The 21,290-nt window shown below is 31.9% G+C and overlaps 3 protein-coding genes across 8 annotated transcripts; 1 reads left to right on the forward strand and 2 right to left on the reverse strand.

Moving 5' to 3' along the window:
* Positions 1-7,282: 7,282 nt before the first annotated feature.
* On the reverse strand, positions 7,283-13,458 carry LOC101504892 (uncharacterized). Of its 4 annotated transcripts, XM_027330515.2 has the most exons (14): positions 13,128-13,457; positions 12,915-13,048; positions 12,164-12,313; positions 11,621-11,732; positions 11,187-11,490; positions 10,502-10,715; positions 10,250-10,339; positions 9,621-9,876; positions 9,330-9,448; positions 8,844-8,942; positions 8,705-8,752; positions 8,478-8,588; positions 8,306-8,396; positions 7,283-7,690 (listed from the first exon to the last, which is right to left on the reverse strand). In XM_027330515.2, the coding sequence occupies exons 1-14, from the start codon at positions 13,357-13,359 to the stop codon at positions 7,590-7,592; spliced, it is 2,061 nt and encodes a 686-aa protein (XP_027186316.1). In that variant the 5' UTR covers positions 13,360-13,457; the 3' UTR covers positions 7,283-7,589. The 4 variants fall into 4 exon arrangements, 3 of the variants coding, with proteins under 3 accessions (XP_027186316.1, XP_027186317.1, XP_073226389.1); XM_027330516.2 differs by lacking the exon at positions 13,128-13,457 and having other exon boundaries at positions 12,164-12,323; positions 12,915-13,051; XR_012163689.1 differs by lacking the exons at positions 7,283-7,690; positions 8,306-8,396 and having other exon boundaries at positions 8,495-8,588; positions 8,844-8,937; positions 13,128-13,458.
* Positions 13,459-14,423: 965 nt separating this feature from the next.
* LOC101505422 (uncharacterized) lies at positions 14,424-17,262 on the forward strand. Of its 2 annotated transcripts, none has more exons than XM_012719924.3 (4): positions 14,424-14,806; positions 15,710-15,920; positions 16,386-16,479; positions 16,820-17,262. In XM_012719924.3, the coding sequence occupies exons 1-4, from the start codon at positions 14,574-14,576 to the stop codon at positions 17,110-17,112; spliced, it is 831 nt and encodes a 276-aa protein (XP_012575378.1). In that variant the 5' UTR covers positions 14,424-14,573; the 3' UTR covers positions 17,113-17,262. The 2 variants fall into 2 exon arrangements, with proteins under 2 accessions (XP_012575378.1, XP_004514514.1); XM_004514457.4 differs by having other exon boundaries at positions 16,835-17,262.
* A 112-nt stretch (positions 17,263-17,374) lies between these two features.
* Positions 17,375-21,021, reverse strand: LOC101505757 (uncharacterized). Of its 2 annotated transcripts, none has more exons than XM_004514458.4 (9): positions 20,840-21,021; positions 20,711-20,754; positions 20,557-20,623; positions 19,400-19,445; positions 19,075-19,316; positions 18,928-18,988; positions 18,533-18,624; positions 18,230-18,442; positions 17,375-17,860 (listed from the first exon to the last, which is right to left on the reverse strand). In XM_004514458.4, the coding sequence occupies exons 1-9, from the start codon at positions 20,879-20,881 to the stop codon at positions 17,717-17,719; spliced, it is 951 nt and encodes a 316-aa protein (XP_004514515.1). In that variant the 5' UTR covers positions 20,882-21,021; the 3' UTR covers positions 17,375-17,716. The 2 variants fall into 2 exon arrangements, with proteins under 2 accessions (XP_004514515.1, XP_004514516.1); XM_004514459.4 differs by having other exon boundaries at positions 17,487-17,860; positions 18,230-18,439; positions 20,840-21,019.
* Positions 21,022-21,290: the final 269 nt, after the last annotated feature.

The following is a 21,290-nucleotide window of genomic DNA, read 5'->3' on the forward strand; positions in this document are numbered from 1 at the left end:
ACTCTTTCACTTTCTTCCTTGCTTAAAGTACATGATAAAAATAATTGAGCTTTTGAGTTTAGAAGTACCTTAGATTTTTCATCTGTTGTCCAATCTGCTTCTTTCTATTCAGCAGATGTTGAATCGGTTTGATCTACTCTTGGTATGAAGTCTCCATCTATGATGATTCTCCATATACCAGTGTCTTGTGACTTTAGGAACAATTGCCTTTTGCTTTTCGAGAAATAATAATATGAGCCATCAAAGTATGGTGGTCTGTTTGATGACCCTCCTTCAGCAATGTATTTAGCTTTGACATTATCTTCCTGAATCTTTTTCTCTAACACTTTTTGGGCGTTTAATCCTTAGAGATTGGCTCTTATGCCAATTGAAATAACAATGTCAATTATAAGGAAGAGATTTGAATTACAATAGTCCCTTTTGAAAATTTCTGTTTAAAAAAACTGAAATATTTAACTCAAGATTGATTTTGATTACAAACGAAGAACATTCTTGGTTAGTGGAAAAACAACAATATCAATTTAATAATATAAAAACTGAATGTAAGACAAATAATAAATAGAGATAGGGATAGAGAGATCACACAAGCATATATTCTGGTTCACCCAATACGGGGTACGTCTAGTTATAACAAATGTGAGATTTTCCACTAAGTGCTCAAAGCAAGAACGTTCTTGGTTTTCAAACAGTTTTCACATATTAGTCTTGATTTATTACACAATTTCTACCTTTCTACTTAGAAAGGATTTCCACATGTTACCTTACACTATTTCAGAAAGGATTTTACAAGCTACCTTTTAAATCATAAAAGGATTTTTACACTCTACTTAAGATACGTTAACAATATAACCTTGAGTTACAAGTAATGATTTTGAGAATATTAGAATATGGGTATTGCTCAACTCTTGTTTGAGAAATATATTCTATATTTTATAACTTAGTAATCACTGATTCGAATATCACACTAAGAATGGTACTGCAACTTATAATGATTTGAGAAGCTCACGTATGATTGAATGAATGATGTTTTATTTGGCACTTTGAGTTTTGATTTGTTCTTTTTCGTGAAGTTTTATTTATAGGCTTCAAAAGAGCTTATGACATCTCATTTAATCGTTGGAAGTAGGTCAGCTGTCAAGAGTAAGTGAATTGATAAGATCATCCATAAAGCAAGATTGTTCTTGATGAAACCAGGAATGTTCTTATGATCCAAGAACGTCCTTCGAATTTGTCTGAGATGAGTTGACATATATTGTGATCTTTATAGTTGTTTGAAATGATTACAAGCTTTGCATCACGTGTGCATGTCTGCTTGAAGGTACAACAACAGTGTCCTTTACAGCCTGTCAGTTTGTACTTGCACTTGCTTGACTTGGAAAATGATCTTACTTTATGCATTTTATGAAGGAAAGTGTTGAGCCTAAGATATGGAATGGATAACACTTCCTAGATCTAATCTTTTACATAAAAATCTAATCATTCTTGTTTATGGCAGATGTGGAGAACATTGTTCGTTTTCCAAAAATCTGTCAAGAACGTTCTTTGTTTTACTAATTTTGCTTTCTTGATTTTAATGAGATCTGCTTTGTAATGATTGGTACCTACCTTGTTTTAACACACTCAAACACATATGTTAAACACCAAGACACTTAGAATCATAATTAGAAGTCTTAATTAACATTTTGTTTAATTATCATCAAAATATTAATTTAGAATTTTGTCTCAACACTACTAATTCAAGATGTTACTTGACCACCTCATAGGTAACCTTATTACACGATTCAAGTGCGTATTAAAGGGCTTATTTAGTTAACATAAACCCTCTTTCAAGATTCCTAACCCTAAGTAAAAATTAAGCAAGTATTGACCTATAAACCTAGTAGAGACATAATGATAAATTAACCTAACATTGACCGATATTTCTGAATGTGCTTGAGTTACTTTGCACTTAGCAGCATGTTTAATTTATAAATATGGTAATTACAATGATAATAAATGATCAAATGCAATTTACCAGGAAGTAATAAAGCTAACACTATTTCCTAAGATACATTGAACTTAATCTTCTGGTTGTACAATGTACCTTAGCTACTTGAAAAGTGGAGTATTAATATGTTTTAATTTCCCAACACTTATGTTTTAATTTCCAGCACTCCCCTTCAAATTAGTGAATAAGTATTCTCCATTTTCAACTTAGACACAATTCTTTCAAAAACAAGACAAATCAATCATTTAGTGAAGATATCTGCAAGTTGACCTTGTGAATGAACAAAAAGAGTGCAAATCAAATCGCAATCAAGGTTCTCTTTGATAAAATGCATGTCAACCTCAATATGTTCGTTTGATCATGTTGGACACGATTGTGAGCCATACTGATTGTTGACTTATTATCACAATAGAGCTCCATAAGTCCATCCCATTTAATCTTCAAAGATAATCTTCAGCCAAAGTGATTCATAAATGCCTTGTGCCATAGCTCGAAACTTAGCTTCAGCACTAGATCGGGCCACAACATTATGCTTTTTACCCCTCCAAGTTACAAGGTTTCTTGCCAAAAATGTACAATATGTTGTGGTGGATCTTCGACAAGTAATTAAACCTGCATAATCAACATCAATATAATTATCAAGAGTAGCACTCCCATTACATTTAAACAAAACCCCTTTTCATGGAGTTCCTTTAAGATATTGCAAAATTCTATAAGTTGCAAGTAAATGACTTTCCCTTAAACTATGCATAAATTGACAAACCACACTTACAAAAAATGCAATATATGGCCTTGTGTGGGAAAGGTAAATTAACTTTCTAACTAGTCTTAACTAGTCTTTGGTACATTTCCTTATCAACCATCACACCTACTTCCACACTACCCAACTTATAGCTTGGATCTATAGGAATTCCCACGGATTTTTACAAGCTAGCTTACCTGTTTCCATGAGCAAATTGATATACTTTTGTTGAGATATGAAAATACCTCTTTTTTGAGTGAGCCACTTCTATACAAAAAAAATACTTTAGCCTCCCAAGAGTTTTAATTTCAAAATCTTTTGCTAGATGTTGAGTCAAGATTTGTTGCTCCTTGCAATCATTTCCAATCACAATGATGTCATCAACATATACTAAGGACACTGTTACTCCCCCTAAAGTAAAGAGTTTATTGAACAACGTATGATCTCTATTACTTTGTTTGTATCTTAAGGCTATCATAACCTTAGTAAACCTTCCAAACCATGCCTGAGGTGATCGTTTCAACCCATATAATGCCTTTTTCAACCTACAGACATAATTGACAGCAACATTTTTCCCATATCTTGGCGGAACCTCCATATGAATTTCTTCCTCAAGCTTCTCTTGTAAGAATGCATTTTTCGCATCAAATCTGTAATTGGCAGCAAGAGATAATATAACTTGGACTGTATTCATCTTTGCCACCAGAGCAAAAGTTTCTAAATAATCAATGCCATAAGTTTGTAAGAAACCTTTTGCAACCATCCTTGCTTTGTACCTATCAACCGATCTATTAGCCTTGCATTTTACTACAAACACCCACTTACAAGTAGTTGGTTTCTCTCCAATGTTTCCATTTCTGTATCCGTAACATGCTTCCAATTTTTATCGGATAATGCCTCAAAAACATTATTGGGAACTTGGATGGTGTTTAAGTTTGCAAGAAATGTTTTATGGGCTTGAGAACAATTCTAAAATGAAATATAATTTAAGAGAGGATATAGTGGTCTTTTTGTACATTGCATAATCCCTTTTCTAATGGCAATTGGGAGGTCAAGGTCATCCTCAGTTATTGGTTTTCTATTTCATTTTGTGGGACTGAAATACAATTTTGCAAAATTAAAAAATCAAATTTTTTTACCTATTTTGAAGAACTTGGATTGGTCTCTTGGACATGTGTTGATTAAGGAATGGCCTTCAATCTTCTTGTATACACCAAATTCTTTCCAAACTTGTCATTTTCAGCTCTATTCTCAATCAATGATTCATTCTCAAGTCTATTCTCAGTCGCTGCTTCATCTCTAAATTCACGTCCAAATCCATCTTTAACTAATGCTTAATTTTCATCCATTTCTCCATTTGTCTTGAGCTCATGGGAATTTGCTTCATGATAAAAAAGAATAAGAGTTTCAAGATTAGTCCTCTTATCTTCACCAAGACTCTCCCACACTTGAAGATAAGGGTGAGCAAAATAGGCATGTCCTTCATGAAAAGTAACATCATGAGACACATAATTTTTTTGATGGAGGGTTGTTACACATATATCCCTTTTGAGTAGTGGAGTATCCAATAAAAAACACATTTTAGAGCTCTTGGATCATGTTTTCCGTATCTTGACTATGGATAGAAATACCCAAAGACCTGTGGTACAAGATTATTAGTAGTAGAAATGTTTAGATAGAAGGACAAAAGAATATTCATAGTTCTTCTAAACTCTTAACACTCTAGAGGGTAGCCGATTAATGAGATAGGTTGTTGCGAGAACAGCTTCTCTCCAAAGATTCTTTGGAACAACAATGTCTAGTTTGGTTATGAAGATGACCATTTTTCTTTCTACAATTCTATTTTATTGTGGTGTTTTAACACAAGAATACTCATGAATTATTCCCTCATTTCGGAAAAAAAGAGTAATTACATGATTGAAGAACTCTTTTGTTTTCGAACAAGAAGACTCATGAATCATTCCCTCATTTTGGAAAGAAAGAGTAAAGACATGATTGAAGAATTCTTTCCCATTATCAAATATAATTCTTTTGATATTTGTACCAAATTGATTTTTTACCATTGTGAAAATTTTTGGGAGAACAATACTTCAGATTTATTTTCAATAAGGAAAAGCCAGGTAACTCGAGTATAATCATCTATAAAAGTAACAAACCATCGAACTCCAAGCACACTAGGAATAGTGGATGGACCCTAAACATCAATATGGACAAGATGAAAAGATATTGTGCATCTTTTATTATTCAAAGGACAAGTTACACGATTGTGTTTTGCAGTTTCGCATACTTCACAATTTCAATTTTTACTTCCAAAAACAAATATGGAAATATAATTTTGATGACTCCAAAAGAGAGATGTTCTAATCGACAATGAAAAAGCAAAAAGATTATCTACTTGTTAAAAATGACTCTTACATTAATGAGCAAGACGGTAGATTTTTTTGCTGTTATAGGATGATTTGGTTCTTCAAAATAGTAAAGGCCACTCCCTTCTCTAACATGTCCAATCGTTCTCCCCAAATCCTTGTCCCAAAATACACAATGGTTGCTGTGAAAAATTACACTATAGGATAAATCTCTAGTAAGTTTTTGTATAAAGACAGTTTGTAGACAATTTTGGAACATGAAAGGCATTTTTTAAGATAGTGGAAGGAGTTATTTGATATCTCCAATACCAGCCACTGTCACAAGAGGGACATCAGCACTGGAAATTTTCTTATTATTAGGACTTGGGGTGATATGTGGAGAAGTATTTGGATGAAGGTGGTCATATGGTATGTGGCTCTTGAATCTAAGATCCAAAGGGAAGTAGAAAGTATATTTGAAACATTAAATCCTAATGAAATTGGAAGCTTACCTGAATACAGCCAAAGTACAAGTACTTGTTGGTTTCTCCAAGCTATTTAGAAAGCCCTCGTTCTTTCAATCTCTTCTTGATTAAGGCTATTGAATTCAGAATTGTTGGAAGATTCTTATTTGCTTTCTTCAACTTTTTTAGCGACATAAGCTTGACCGTTCTTGCGAATACACCTCCAGGAAGAACTCCTTTTTGTCATCCTTCACAATTGGGAGGTTTTTCATGCAGCTTCCAACACTTCTCACGAGTGTATCGAGACTTATTGTAGTAAGTACACGATAATTCGCCCTTCTTTTCCACCTTTGCTTGTCATCCACCTCTAAGATTTTCAGTTATCATGGCTGAACTTTCAATGGATAGAGTATCAAGCATTAAGTTTATTTTGCTCTCCTCACTTCTTACGATGGCAACTACCTCATTTAAGGAAGGAACTTGTAGTTTTCCTAGAATCTTTATTCTTACCTAATCAAATTCAAGATTTAGTCCCACAAGAAAGTCATAGACTACCTCATTAAAGGAAGGAACTTGTAGTTTTCCTAGAATCTTTACTCTTACCTAATCAAATTCAAGATTTAGTCCCACAAGAAAGTCGTAGACTACCTCATTTAAGGACTTGTAGTTTTCCTAGAATCTTTATTCTTACCTAATCAAATTCAAGATTTAGTCCCACAAGAAAGTCATAGACTACCTCATTAAAGGAAGGAACTTGTAGTTTTCCTAGAATCTTTACTCTTACCTAATCAAATTCAAGATTTAGTCCCACAAGAAAGTCGTAGACTACCTCATTTAAGGACTTGTAGTTTTCCTAGAATCTTTATTCTTACCTAATCAAATTCAAGATTTAGTCCCACAAGAAAGTCATAGACCTTATCTTTTTCGGTAAGCTCCTTCAAGACTACTGAATCTACTGCACAATGAATCTTTATCACTCTATAGTGGTCCAATTCCATCCAAAGATACTTTAATTGCTTGGCATATTATGTTACCTTGCTTTGCATCTACTGTTTTCACCTTCACATCATACACTTTGGCAACATATTTAGCCTTTGAATAGGTTTGTTCCATTGCATCCCAAATTTCCTTTGCAGTGGTGAGAAACGTACAAGTATCACTAATCTCTGGAAAGATTGAGTTCCATCGCCATTATCATTGAGTCTTTACGTCCCATGTAGTATATGTTGGATCTTCATCCAATGGTCTAGTACCAATCAAGTGACTGATGTCAACTTTCCCTTTTAAAATATTACAAACAAGTTGAACCCACTTCAAATAATTTTTCCCATTTAGTCGATAGACGGGCTGAATTGTCTGTAATTCTCCAGGCTGATTATTATAGACTTGAGAGCTTCCTCGAGCAAATGGATTGAAAATCTCCTTCTCCATAGATTTGAAAGTGTATTGATGATGTTGTAATGTGAAAAGATAGTAGTCGGAAAATTTCCGAACTGTACGGACAATTGTCAGAAAGTGTACAGAACTGTACATATAACAGTCAGTAAGTGTATGAAAATGTAAGAATGATTGCCGGAACTGTGTAGACGGTTACCGATAAAACTTGACAACATACGGTGTCCATTCAAGATTTAAGTTTCTGATAGCAAAATTGCCAAGTCAGACTTTCTTAAGAAATGTTTGCGGAAACAAAAAAATCCCCTAGATCAGGGGTTCTAATGCAATGAGAAAAACAAGAAGACGATTTTCTAAATGTGTTTGAGTTACTTTGCACTCAGCAACATGCTTAATTTATAAACAATGTAATTACAATGATAATAAATGATCAAAATGCAATTTACAAGAAAGTAATAAAGCTAACATTATTTCCTAAGATACATTGAATTTAATCTTCTTGTTGTACAATTAACCCGCTACTTGAAAAGTGAAGTATTAATATGTGTTTAATTTTCCATCACTTATGTTTTAATTTCCAATATAGACTCTAGATAATTAATTTACCCTGCTGCTATAATAATAATCATTATGTAAAGTTGTCGGATACCAAAATTTTACACTGGGAACCCTGCTAAAATGTTACTTTCCACCCTATGTATCCAATCACAAATGATAGTATTCACTTGTTCTGGCACCTCATCATGGGGACAATGGCCTGGAATGTTGAGGGAAAAAAATAAAAAATCAATTTAAAACAAAGCCTAATACACCTTTTTACTATATTAAAAAAAAATGGTTAAATAAATTTTTGGTTCCTATAAATATACCATATTTCGTTTTTAGTCCCTCTAAAAATTTTCTTCAAACAATAGTCTCTCAAATATTTTCCATTAACAACTTCGTCCCTACTTTTGTATCAATTCGTGTGTCACATGTAAATTTTTTAATGCATATTTATAACATTCTAAGAATATTTCTCACAAAAATTTAAAATTATTTAATAAGAGATGAATTAAATATGATTCTTTTATGCTTTTAGTGCTTAAAAGTTCATATTTAATTAATCTTTTGTTAAAAAATTCTAAATTTTTGTTGGAGTGATTCTTATAATGTTCTAAACATGCTTGCAAAAAATCATTCAAAAATTAGAATGATACACATAAGTTGACTTAAAAACAAGAACCAAAATTGTTATTTTAATAGAAAACATTTTAGGGATCATTGTTTGAAGAAAATTTTTAGAGCAACTAAAAACGAAACATGGTGTATTTATAGGGATTAAAAACTTATTTAACCCAAAATAAAAAAATATATATAAAATTTGAATTACCAGCATCTAATTCCTTAATTAAAACACAATCACAATGCTCTTTAAGCATAGACACCGTGGCATTGGAGTCAGAGATTGGATCTTTCATTCCCTGACAATGAAATCAAAAACAGCATATAAAGCTAAGAATTAGCATTCACATAATTCCATCTTTTTGGTTTTCCTATAATACCTGTATAATTAGAACCTTTTCCTTGACATCTTCAACAAGATAGTTAAGAGGTATAGAAAGATTAAAACTAAAGATGCTTTCCAGAACAACAAGCACACCAGGATCAGAAGACTTTTAATATGTAAGGAGATGTCAAAAAGAATTATATATGTATATATATTAGAATTAGAATGTGAAACCTGATGCAATACAAATAATTTAGATTGTAGAAGTAAAGTAGAGGATACTGCTCTAAGCATTTCATTTATGAGCCAATCATCTGCCCTTTCACCCTTCTGCAAAGCAAAAATGCCACAGAAACAGGCACAATTAATGTGAATGCAAAACAAATACAATTCAAACATTAGGGACAAAAATTACACTTACCACTGGATAACATTTCTTAACAATTTCTTTAATTTTTAGCCTCAAGAAATATAGAAGAATGCGAGAACCCAACCATGTAGCCCCTGACGTTTGTCTATCCTGAATGTTCACGAGTAAATGGATAAGCAAATTTAAGATAGAATAATCTAATTATGTTGTACTCATACTAAGCAGTAAACGGTGTCAAATTAAACGTCTGGAGAATTTACATAATCCCAACTTTAAGATCCATTTATCAACATATTATGCACTCTTGAATGCTTCTCTTAATTCAATAAAATACAGCGACAACCCACTTCGGGTAAAGTTTAAGATTTTAAAATCTAGAAATCCAACTTCTATTGCAGATTTTACAATATAAGAAAAAGAGGTAAAATTAAAAACTGGCAAGAAAAGCAAATTGTTAGTTTTTTAGGCAAAGCCAGCAAAAGAAAAATAATATCATGTCTTGCAAGTGTAGTATGAACGTTAGTGGTCTTCACTTACACTTGGCATAGACAATGGTTTGGATGTATTTCTTGGGATAATATTGCCAGCACTGTTGATCAAGACAATGGATTTGACCAAAACACTCCAAACTCGAGCAACAATAGCAACAATATAACCTGAAGTCGGGAAACATATTTAGTAAATGATCAAATCATCAACAAAAGCAATAAATGGTGAGAAAAATTATGTACTGGATACAAGGTACTGTGCATGTTTGTGAAAAAAACAGATTTATTTTTACTTTACTTTTTTGTAGAAAGGTGTGCCTAATTTATGATTAAATCATACCACCAATTGAGTTGCCAACAAGGTGGACTGGTTCCCCCACAACATCAACAATAAAATCTCTCAATAGTTCAGCCCACAAGAGCTCAGTATATACAACATTTGGCTTTTCTGATTTGCCAAATCCTAACAATGTAATAGCCCAAACTCGATTTCCAGCTCTGGCTAAGCTGTGTATATTGTCACGGTAATGCTCCGCAAAGGCACCAAAACCATGCACAAGAAGAACAGCGGGACCATCTTCACCAGCAACTGTATACTGAGAAAAGTAGTTTAGCCAATAAAGTAGCAAATTTGCTTAGATTGTAAAAAGTAATTCATGTTCTTAACTAATTCCATATAGAAAACTGAGTGGACTCTTGAAAAGGGAATTGAACATGAGATGAGTTTCTGGCTGTCTGCAATACACTATTTCAAACACACTTCCTTTTATAGGTTGAAATTTAAATGGATCCTCTATTATAGAAAAGGATTCCACTAAATTATTTGGGTCTCACATAAATTTAGTGAGACCCATGTAAATTTTAACCAATAGAAGAAAGTGTGTTGAAAAACGTATTTTAGAGAATTTGTCCCTAGCATTTTTCTTAATAGGAAATCAAATTTTGAATATGAGCCTATCAATTTATTACCTGAATGAAAAAACCATTCCATTTCCAAATCCGTGTTGACTCTATTCCACCATTATTTATCTGATTTCTCAAAGCCAAAAGCCAATACCACTACAACACCAACAAAAATAAATACATTTAATAAAAAAGATATAAGTAAAAAGAAAGAAAAAAAAGTCAAGGAAACTACCATGAATAACAGAAAAAGAGAATCAAATCAATAGGACACAACAATTTGTACTCTTAACACAACATAAATGTTATAATCAGTACCTCCTTTGAACACACGGCCTCAACAGCTGCTGCAATGGTGGCAGCTGAATATCCAAAGGGAGATAAGAATCCTCCATTTCGTTCTTTCTCATATTTGATAGCTTCATAGTGTACTCTTCTTCTAGATATAATGCCCAGAGATAGGGCAGGACCAAATAATGAGATAAATGATGCTCCATTTCGACTTTCTGAAGCACGCAGTCTTTCATGTACCCTGCACACATTTAAGGCGAAGAAAAAATTTATGTTGTTTTCTTTTTTTCATTGAACTTAATGACTTCAATAGGAAGTTTTTAGAAAATTGGCAATGAAACATAAGTTGAATATGTTATAAATAAATAATGGCAAAACAAAACATCATGTTAAATGAATTGATTACTTAGGAGTAGAAGACCAAACAGTAGATGAGTAAAATACAATCATAGCATCGTTTGAGGTAAACACAGGTAATGCACAACACTTTTTATTCAAGCAGAAATTAGTAACAAACAAGAAACAGCAAAAGTTTACAAAAAAAGAAACAGAGAAGGGAAATATAATGAAGCTATTTCATCATTTAAAATACTTTTTCCTTAAAGCAAACACCTATAAAACATTAGTTTCAGACTCCAGGTTGTTCAAGACATTTGCCAAAAAAAAAGAGAAACATAGTCTTATAAAAGGGTCATCACTTATCACTACATACTCTTGCCAATCATCACGAGCCGTTCCCTCCAGGTACCTCAAATATGCAGCCAATGCATTCAGTACATTATATGTTCCACCTCCTACAACATTTCCTTTTTGTGTAACAAACACAGATTTATTTGGTTCCCTTGATGGTATCTGTCTAAAGCTATAACTTCTCTCCCTGCTCTCCCTAGACTTCAACATAACTCTTCCTAAGAAGGTTTCAGCTGACGTCTCCTTGATCAAATTCCAATCATTTCCTGATTTCCATCGGTTGCTAGCCATAAATCCCTTTATATCATCATACACAGGAAGATCACCTAATTTGATGAATAATTATTTCATGACTTTTGGCAACATCATAAAGTGCATTAGCATATCCAATAATCTTTTGGAAACAAAAATACAATGTGAATCCTGATAAGAAAAGCAATCCACCATAAAACTCACCCCAATCTAGTTCCATTTCTGCACCAGGTAATGTTGAAAGCTGAAGTGGTGTAGTCACTTGGAGCTGAAGTTTCTCAAATTCATCATAAGATGCAGCAAGATTTTGCAGCACCTACATGATAAAGATCAATCAAACATAACTGAATTACTCAAAAGAATCACCAAAATGACACAGGTTTGACATTCTTACCTAATCAACTCAACTAAGCAAGTGAAAATGAGATAATAAGCAACTTAGTCATTAATTATACAGTCAATCTGATCTCAAAATTCACAAAAATTTCAAATGATCACTGAAATTGGTAATTCTCAATAACATCGGTCTTTGTATGTAAGTCAATTTTGTCCTTGAAATTCTCCCAACCAAAAGATTAATATGATTGAGGATTTTCAATTTGACAAATTATTTTGGAATGTCATTAATTTTAAGGATCAAATTGATCGACTCCTAAGATTCAAATAGTAAATTGGTGGTTCACTCTAATAAAAAAAAGTTGCAATTAGCAAACGAAATCAATTACTAACGACTAACGAGCTACCTACCTTTACATCATAAAATGGAGTCTTCCACAATTCAATTCTTGGAGTTCCTTGTGGAACCTCGATCAATTTCAAATGCTGGTTGACAACATCCATGATGAAGCGTAGTTCATACTCCACCTCTTGTTCCGCAAATACACAAGTGGCTTTGACCTGTTCCATCCTGAAGGCGATGAATTGAATTTGTTCATGAAAAAAGAAGGAATTGAACAAGTTCTTAAAAAAACTCTAAAATAGCCTCATGATCTCATCCTCATGCACTAATGGATTGTAATGCATTGAGCAAGCTAAGTGCCAACTAATTAACTAAGGAACTACTACCTCCTCCTCTCCTTCTTAATGACGATTTAAGTGTTTCACATACTAAGGAAATCAATATATTTTTCATAATTTTGATGAAATTTTTTGTTTTTATTTTTTGTATTTTTGTTATATAGAGCCTAGCAGCGAAACTCACGCATTAAATGTAGAGAAGTGTATTTTGGGTTTGAACTTACCACTAACATATCAAATATTCCTGCAGCTACATATAAATTGTACTTACACCACATTTGTTTTTACTATTTTCTAATATACTTTTAACTATTTGTTATCTCATTGCACATATTTTTCTATGTGATAAATAGTTTAAACTATTCCCGACAGAAAATAGTTAATATTATTTTAAACGTAGTAACAAAAAAATTCTTAAAAACTAACACTTGAAAAGGAACCGATATAGTAACTAACTAACTGAAGAAAATAAACTAACTACCTCTGTAGCAAGTTGCTCTATCACACTCTCAGCATTGCCGAACCTAATCATGAGATTAGAACCGCGTTCCTGCAACGACTTTTTCAAATCTTGCAAACCAAACAGAACCAGTTCCAACATTTCATCGGAAAAACCTGCAACAACGCAAAAGACCATCACTCGTGAGATTCAGTTTCAAGTTTCCACACTCGGAGATGGATTTTGAATACTTACGTGATAAAATGCGGTGATCGAAGACATAAATAGGAACTAGGGATCGGAAATCGGAAGCTGCGAGGAGTCCAGGGTGATCATCTGTTCGGAGATCGTGTTTGAACCAGAGAATGGCGGTGCCGGATGATGTTGCGGTTGGGCAATAACGGCGAGTTGGAGAGAAGCGGTTATTAGGGAAGCGGGAAAGAGAGGGAAAATGGGAAGGAAAGTGCGGGAAAGTGAGGAGAGCCATTCGGGAAAGCGGCGAGTGAGTAACTGCGTTTTAATGAACACATGAAGAGAGAAAAAGGAAATGTATTGGATTCGGAAACTGGAGGTTGTGCATTTTTTTGGGGAATATTTTGTTTCTATATATATTTGTGGAGGAGAAAATTGAATATAAATTTTGTTGCTCAAAAGATTACACCACATTAGTGTAGTACTAGTTGGGATAATCTACTCACAACTGTTATAGATGACAACATTCAAAACAACAAAAACTAACTCCAAAAGTTTGAGTGAATTAATAAGTTTCATAAAACAAGTTTTTAGATTTTATGTAAAATATAAATTTATTAAATTGTTTTTTTATCAATGATAAATATTTAATTATTTATATTAAATATTTAAAAATAAATAAAATATGAATTAAGAATAATAACATTAAATAATTTAAAAGTAGTTAATTTTTGTTTATAATAGTGATTAGTGAAAGTACTTTTAACTATTTCTTTGCTATTTCCAATAATAGTTTATAGTAGTTGATAACGTTTTTATAAATTATTTTAAGTAACTTGTGAATTTATAGTTTATATTATGTTTGTTTTTATAATAATTAATTTATTTACAAAAAAATTGTTTAAAAATGATTAATCATTTCAATTTTTGAAATATTTTCTTTGATTATACTCTTAATTAATATTATTTATATAATTTTTAATTCAATATATTTCATCGTACATTTATGATATTGATAATACACTCATATTTAATAAAAATAATTTAATTAAAATAATATTTTCTTTTAATTATATATTTTTTTAATATATATAAAATATTGAAATGACTCAATTAGTTTAGGTCATTTTTTTAAAAAAAAAATATCTAAAAATGAATGTCATTAATACTTTTTAATATAACTTTAATTATTATTTTCTTATTTAATCCTTCCACCATTGATTCTATAATCAACTTTGAAAATATCAGTATAGTTGGATATAATTGCATCTCACTTTGTCTAACTATTGCATTTTGTGTGCAAAAACCTTAAGCTTAGTGTAGTCAACTCAACTAGTATTTTATTTTTATTTAATTTTGCATCGAAAATGTGATGAAGGAGTTAAATTTTGGGTTTTGGGATTCTAATCGTTTGGTTGAACCAACGTCAACGTGTTTGCAAATGCGAATAGTAAAATATAAAGTGTTGTTTCATTTTCATTTTCATTTTCACACTTATACATCACTGCAATGAATTTTCGTTGCATTTCTTCTTCTTGCAAACGCAAATCATCAACCCCTTTTTCATGCTCTTCTTCTCATCAAAATAATAATAATCCCCTTTCCATGTTGAACAACTCTTTCAATAATAATAATAATGACGGTGATGGTGATGATGCTGCCGAACGTGCGTTTTGTTGTCGTTTCATTGGCCCTCCTCCTTCTCAAACTGAAGTTCATCATGCACTCTCTTCTCTCCAGCGGTAATAACATAGAAGACTCATCAATTTTGTTTGTTTTTTATATTAATTAATTAACATAATTATTTGTGTTTGTTAACCTTAATATTGTTGTTTTGTTTATTGTTCTTCTGCCTGGTGAATGCACTTTTGTACCAATTCTGTATATGTTATGTTAGTCTGATATTTTTTGTTAGAGTTCATAAATGATATAGTCATTGTATTTAGCTTATTTGATGGTTTGGATGAAGATCAAAGGATTCATAGTTTGAGTTTTTAATTTGATTAGCTGAAATTGGAATTTGAAGAGTTTGATCTTAATATTAATTTTTCCTATTATGATGTCCGGGTTTTTTAGATTGTGGCAGAATTTGAACCCTATGTTTTAACTCTTTCAACTTACAAACTAGTTGAGCTACCCAGCTTTCAATTGTGCTGTCCGGGTTTGTGTTTTGAATTCGATTTGATGAAGTATGAAGAGTCAAATCTTGTTAGGGTTATTAGGAATCTTGCAACTTGACCAATATGTTGTCGTGAGTATTTCTGAAAAGGACAAACTTAGGTGCATTTCCTTAAGTATTTTTCATACGGTTCTTAAATTGACCACCCATAATTTTCTCAAAGTTTGTTATAACCAAAAAAGGTGCATTTTAAGTTAAGAACTATGAGAAAATCATCTGAAGAAATGCACCTAAGTTTTTTCCTTCTGAAAATTCTACCAAGTATCATTAGGGTTATTAGGACCTTTTCGTCTTAGAATTAATATATGGATAGATTTCTCTCCTGCAAGGTTTCATTACTTTTAAATTTTCTTTTTGTCCTTTTCAGTTATATTCTTTCTTGTTCTTTTAAATTCAAACAAAACTACTATTTAGCAAATTTGGTTATTGCATATGAGATCAGGGATTCATTTCAGTATATGTGCAGGGTGTTAGGGTCCACTTCGCGTATTGAGCCCTTTAGGGACACATATTGCGACAAACCAGAAAATGAGCAAGGCCATGTTTCTAAAGATGAGGCAGATACAGACTGGCTAGAACCAACTTTGTTTCCATATAATCCGATAATGCTACAAGCAAATGGATCTGATAGAGTTTTTTTTGCAATTCACTTGTTGCAGACTGATCCATCTGTTCAGGTGCATATGACTCTATTTATTGTATAATAAGTGTTTATGATAAAATTAATGTACTTAACTTTAGTAGTTATATGTTCATAATTTTTTAATCTGCCTACAAAAGTATTGCACTGCAGAGCTTGGTCTGTTTTATAAAAATAAAATTAGTACCACAAAGTTGCTACTTAATTTTTCTATTAATTTTTGGGTAGGTAAAACTGTTTCTGTTTGATTATTTGAGAAGTCCTTGTTCACTATGAATCTATTTAATAGCATCAGTGTCTGTTAATTTTGTCAAAGTATAAGCTTTGATGAAATGCCAAATGATATACATACCCATTGTTCTGCATTATGGGCAAACAATTTAGTAAAACAAGCTTTTAGAATCACTGTCAAGCTATTGTTATATCAAAAAGAGAAAGTTTAATCATGAGACTAACTGATTTCAGTTATCATACTTATTTATTAACTAAAGTCTTGCTGCAGAGATTAGTAAAATCATTATCAACGGATGAAGCTGTTTGGGAGGCTGTTCTGAACAATGAAGTCGTTCAGGAACTCAGAGAGTCAATATCTGCAGGTTGGTGTTTTGAGTTATATTTTTCTTTGGATTGGATTTAATTTTGATGTGGTGAGTTAGTGCTGGAGGAAGGTTAGGAGAAATTGGTTCCTTTTACTTTATTCAATTTCGGTATATATTATGGTTCATGCCGTTCATTGCTACTAGTAAAGATCTCGTGTGAGATTGCACGACGCGAGAAAAATGGTGAAAAACAGATGCGTGAAATTTCATGTGTTATTAAGGGAAGACTTTTTTTTAATAAAGATAGATATTATAGAATTTTGATTCAATTTCATTTGCCATTTTGTATTGTTGATATTATAGAATTATGACCGACTGGCTTATTACACTAATCCAGACATCAAATTTGCAGATCAAGAGCATGTTCTTCAGAGTCTAGATGAGATTGCTAATGATAACCCTCATAATACAACAAATGTTTTAATTTGGCTAGTAAATACTGCCAGAGCCAAATTCATGGAAGTAATTGAGAAAATTACGAAGATTGTGATCAATTTTTTTCAAGATTCATTTAACAAGACGGCTGCCGATACAGAAGATTCTAAACCCTTTAATGAGAAACTGAGAGTTTCTTTCATGCTTTCCATCATGGTCTTGTTGATTGTGGTGGTGAGTCGTGTCCAAAGTTAAGACACAACATAATTTGACTACATGACTAGACATAATTATTTTGGACTCTTGGGTTATTTTGCACATGCCGAACTTTCTAAATGTGATCCTATGTTTTTGGTCCTATTGTTTATTCTTGTTCTTAATAAAAAATCTATCAGTTAATTAACATATAGTTCTTGAATGCTACATTTTATTTTCGTGAACTTAATTTAGTTGGCTTTAATTTTTGCATCAATCAGAGTTCAATTTGGTTTTCAATCCTCAAAATCAATGAGATAAATTAACAAGAAAAATTAGTTACTTGCATTGGAGGGTAGAGATTTTGAGAGTTTCTATTGCAGAGAAATCATCAGCATCTGCAAATGCATACAATTCAAGGACCAGAAGCATCATAGCAAATGAAATATATCCACATTTGTGAATGATATATTAATTCAACATACAGGAAGCTAACAATTCCTACAGGCAAAAACATAAATTCGTTTTTCCACTTGATATTCCACCAATGCCATACTAATTTTACTACCTATTTTGCACTTCTAATCATCAGTGTATCTGTAGTCACATGTATTCACAAAATATGCATCCCTATTCACATAAGCCACTCAGCCAGGTACATGTTCTATCTATCCTCCAGTTCAATGGAACCAAAATCAGGAGTTACAACAACCTTTGCGTCAACTGTCCCAAGATTGCAGCAGTGTTTCTGTGCAGTGTTCATTGCAATAACATCTTGGGCACATATAGATTTTGTACCTGGAGACACCTGTACGATAAACAAAACTACATTGTTATCAAATTCAATAATTAAAGTTAAATGGTAAAATTACCAAAATTTGGTTAACATTTTTTGCAATCCTCATGTAAATTGTTGTATGTTTTACAATTAGATTGAATCACATAAGGGGAAATTAAACTTGTTTGGCACTTCATTCTGTAAAAATGGTATAATTACTAAGTCTATGGTTGGATTATGAGAAAGTTGAGGTCAGCAAGGCCAGACAGAAACTTGTATTTGCCTCTAACATTGATTATAACTTGAAACTAAGATTTATAATTTTTGTCTTAAACTTACTTTAAATTGAAAATAATTTTACAAAATCAAAATCAATTTTGAAACATGGATAGGACTTACATCAAACAAGGTTTCTCCTAGTTTTATTTTGACTGCTCCACTTTTGTATACCAGCATTTTTCCCATATATCCACCCGGAAGCTCCAACAAGTTAGTTCCCTTTTTGGTGTTTGCTGCTACTTTTGAGGTACCACTTTTCTCCTCCCCCTTGATGAAAGGCAGAACAACAGGAAGCTTAAAAAAAAGCATTCTATGTTGCTCATTGCTGTCCTGCTAAAAAAAATCGATGCATTAAATCAATGTTACATCTGCATAATGATAATAGGATCAATTTAATATTATTATGTCATTCTGAGTACTAACCAAGAGCCCCAATTCTTTGGCGGAGTCAAGAGTTTTATCATCATATTCCACGTTAGTAGCAGCCTCCCCAAATTCTATCTCATTAAGAATTTCTACCAAATTAAATAAAAACCAACACATAACTGTTAATGCCAAAACCAAATATCATGTGGAACTTACTACTCCTAATAATAATCCTTTTTTCATATAGTTTAATGCTTCATTCTAAGAAGCACAAACACAGACTCTGAACACAAACACACACTGACGACACATAGATATGCGTAATTATTTAAGAAAATAAAAGTGATTGAATGTAATCACATGGGTCGATGTAGTGTTTGTGTCGCACACTAGACACTCATTCAATCTAAGGTGTCATGTTACATGGGCAATATTTGTTTTGTTCATCAAACCTGGATCTCCAGAGTAGGGCTTCCTCAGAGGAAGAGTAATAGGATAGTTTGAGTTAAGATCCTGTAGTTAAATTAAAGTTTTAGATGCTTATTATACATATGAGAAAGATAAAGATAAGAAATGAATGAGTGATGACAATTTCTCACCCACGGATCCTTGTAGTCTTTTTTTATTTTCCCATCCGATGAATCAGTGGTATCATCATCAGCAACATCTATCACACAAGTATTACTCTGATCCACAATAGCAGTTGAATAATGTGTTGAACCATTTTTCTCATTAGCAGAAATTTTAGATTTTGAGCCACTGGTTTTACTATTACCACTGCTAAATGTTTTAAGGGAAGGTGACGATGAACCTTTAGGGCCAAATGCAACTTGCAAACTGGCTGCAAGTTTTAAACACCAAAACTCAACAACAAACAAGATGAATAAAATAGTGTTTTAAACATAAAATTTAAGGAGAAATTACATTGCTTTTCAACTTTAGTCTCGCGTCTTGCAACAGGCGCCTCCAACTGCAATGTAGATAAAAAGCAAATTAATGTCACTTTAGCAATGATGGAAAGTCAAAGAAAGAAAAAGCATTATTAGCATATCTATGTTAAATCCATGTTGTTTGTATAGCAACCATGGTGACATTGAGACTATATGTTTTTATTTAAAATTTAGAAATTAAAATGTCATGCCTATCACCTTAGTAGTTTGGATATAATACTAGTAGGCAGGTTAGAATTGGAACAGAACATGTGTTATATTTGATACATTATAAAAATAGAATAGAATATAAGAACAAGATATGCAGTTTAAAAAGCGATACACTTACCTTTTTTTGATAAATAAATAAAGTGCTACACGGACTGTATATATATTTTATAGACTTAAATACAATTTTGATCTTTTATATTTTATTTTAATTATTTATTTTTTATTTCATAACAATTTTAATTTTTTATCTTTTATAAAATTATACAATTTATCTTTTTAAACAAATATTATATAACATATAAAGGACGAAAACAAGTAAAAAGAAATAAATGAACAAAACAAAAAAACCAAAATAAATATTAATGTCCCCATATAGAAAAGAGGGATTTATGAAGTTAGTAAGAGCACAAAAGTGCAAAACCATGCTAAACCAAAAGTGCAGTCTTAATATTTTTGTTCAAAAATTTAGTTAGTCGAGAAATTTTTTTAAAAAATATTTAATGAAGAGTACGAACCACGAACAGAGCCAGTTTTTATCAAATATAAACAAAAAAAATCCTAAGAATTTTATTTTTTTTAAATTAAGAAAAGGCTACATGACAAACCCCGGTTGTCTCCACACCAGGTAACACAAATTTATTTATAAATTTAGAAAAATGCAACATACCAAAAAAAAATTAAGAAAAATGCGAAACACATTAATTAATATACTATATATATTCTTTTCTTTTTTAATTTATTCTGATTTTTCTTTCTGACAAGCTGCGAAACACAAGTTCGGGATGTAATTAACTTAAACAAATCATCATCTTTTTGTTTCAAGAGAAAAACTTAAATAAATTATACATAAATCAATATCACCTTAAATAAGAAAGTTTAAGAATCTACAATAATTAATAACAGTAATAACAATAATCTTACATTCAAACGATGCACGCGAGCTTGAGTTTCAACACTATTTTGTTCATCTGCTCCACAACGCGATTGGCTGCATCAAAAGCAATTTCTACAATCAGAAAACGATTCCAAGTGAATTTGTGAAAATCGAAATGAATTGATTTGTTTATTGAGTTACATTTTGGTTTCTCGAGGTTTGAGCTTCTTTGGAGTGTACTTCACCTGTAAACAAAACGCAAAATCGATTTTCAACGAAAAAGCACTTTTGAGAGTAAAGGAATTTGAGGTTTGCAAGTTAGTTAGTTACCTTCCGGGGAGGTCGTGGAGTCTCGTTTGGATCCTTATCCATGGCGACCAAAAGATCACAAGAAGAAAAATTGAAAAAAATTTTGGTAGAAAATGAAAATCGGAGATTCGAAGTCGCGACCTCAAAAACGAAATTGGGAATGACTACCAACAGGGTTATAAGAGAAGCTTGTCTAAAGTTTCCAGATTAATGTATATAAATCCAGTATTTATAGATTTTATAAAAGCAATAAGCTGATAATTGTGTAACCAAAGACTCACTCTTACTAGTATTAAAAAAAATGTAAAATGGAACATTACTTTTTTGTTTTTATTTTATTTAGTTATAATATAGTTTAGTCATTTGTCTATCTTTTTTTTCTTCTAAATTGGTCATTTATCTTTTAAAATCTTGACAGCTAAAACATTAATTTTTTTTTGGCTTAATTGCATTTTTGGTTCCTTTATTTTAG

The sequence above is a fragment of the Cicer arietinum genome, chromosome 6 (assembly GCF_000331145.2).
Source record: "Cicer arietinum cultivar CDC Frontier isolate Library 1 chromosome 6, Cicar.CDCFrontier_v2.0, whole genome shotgun sequence".
NCBI lineage: Eukaryota > Viridiplantae > Streptophyta > Magnoliopsida > Fabales > Fabaceae > Cicer > Cicer arietinum.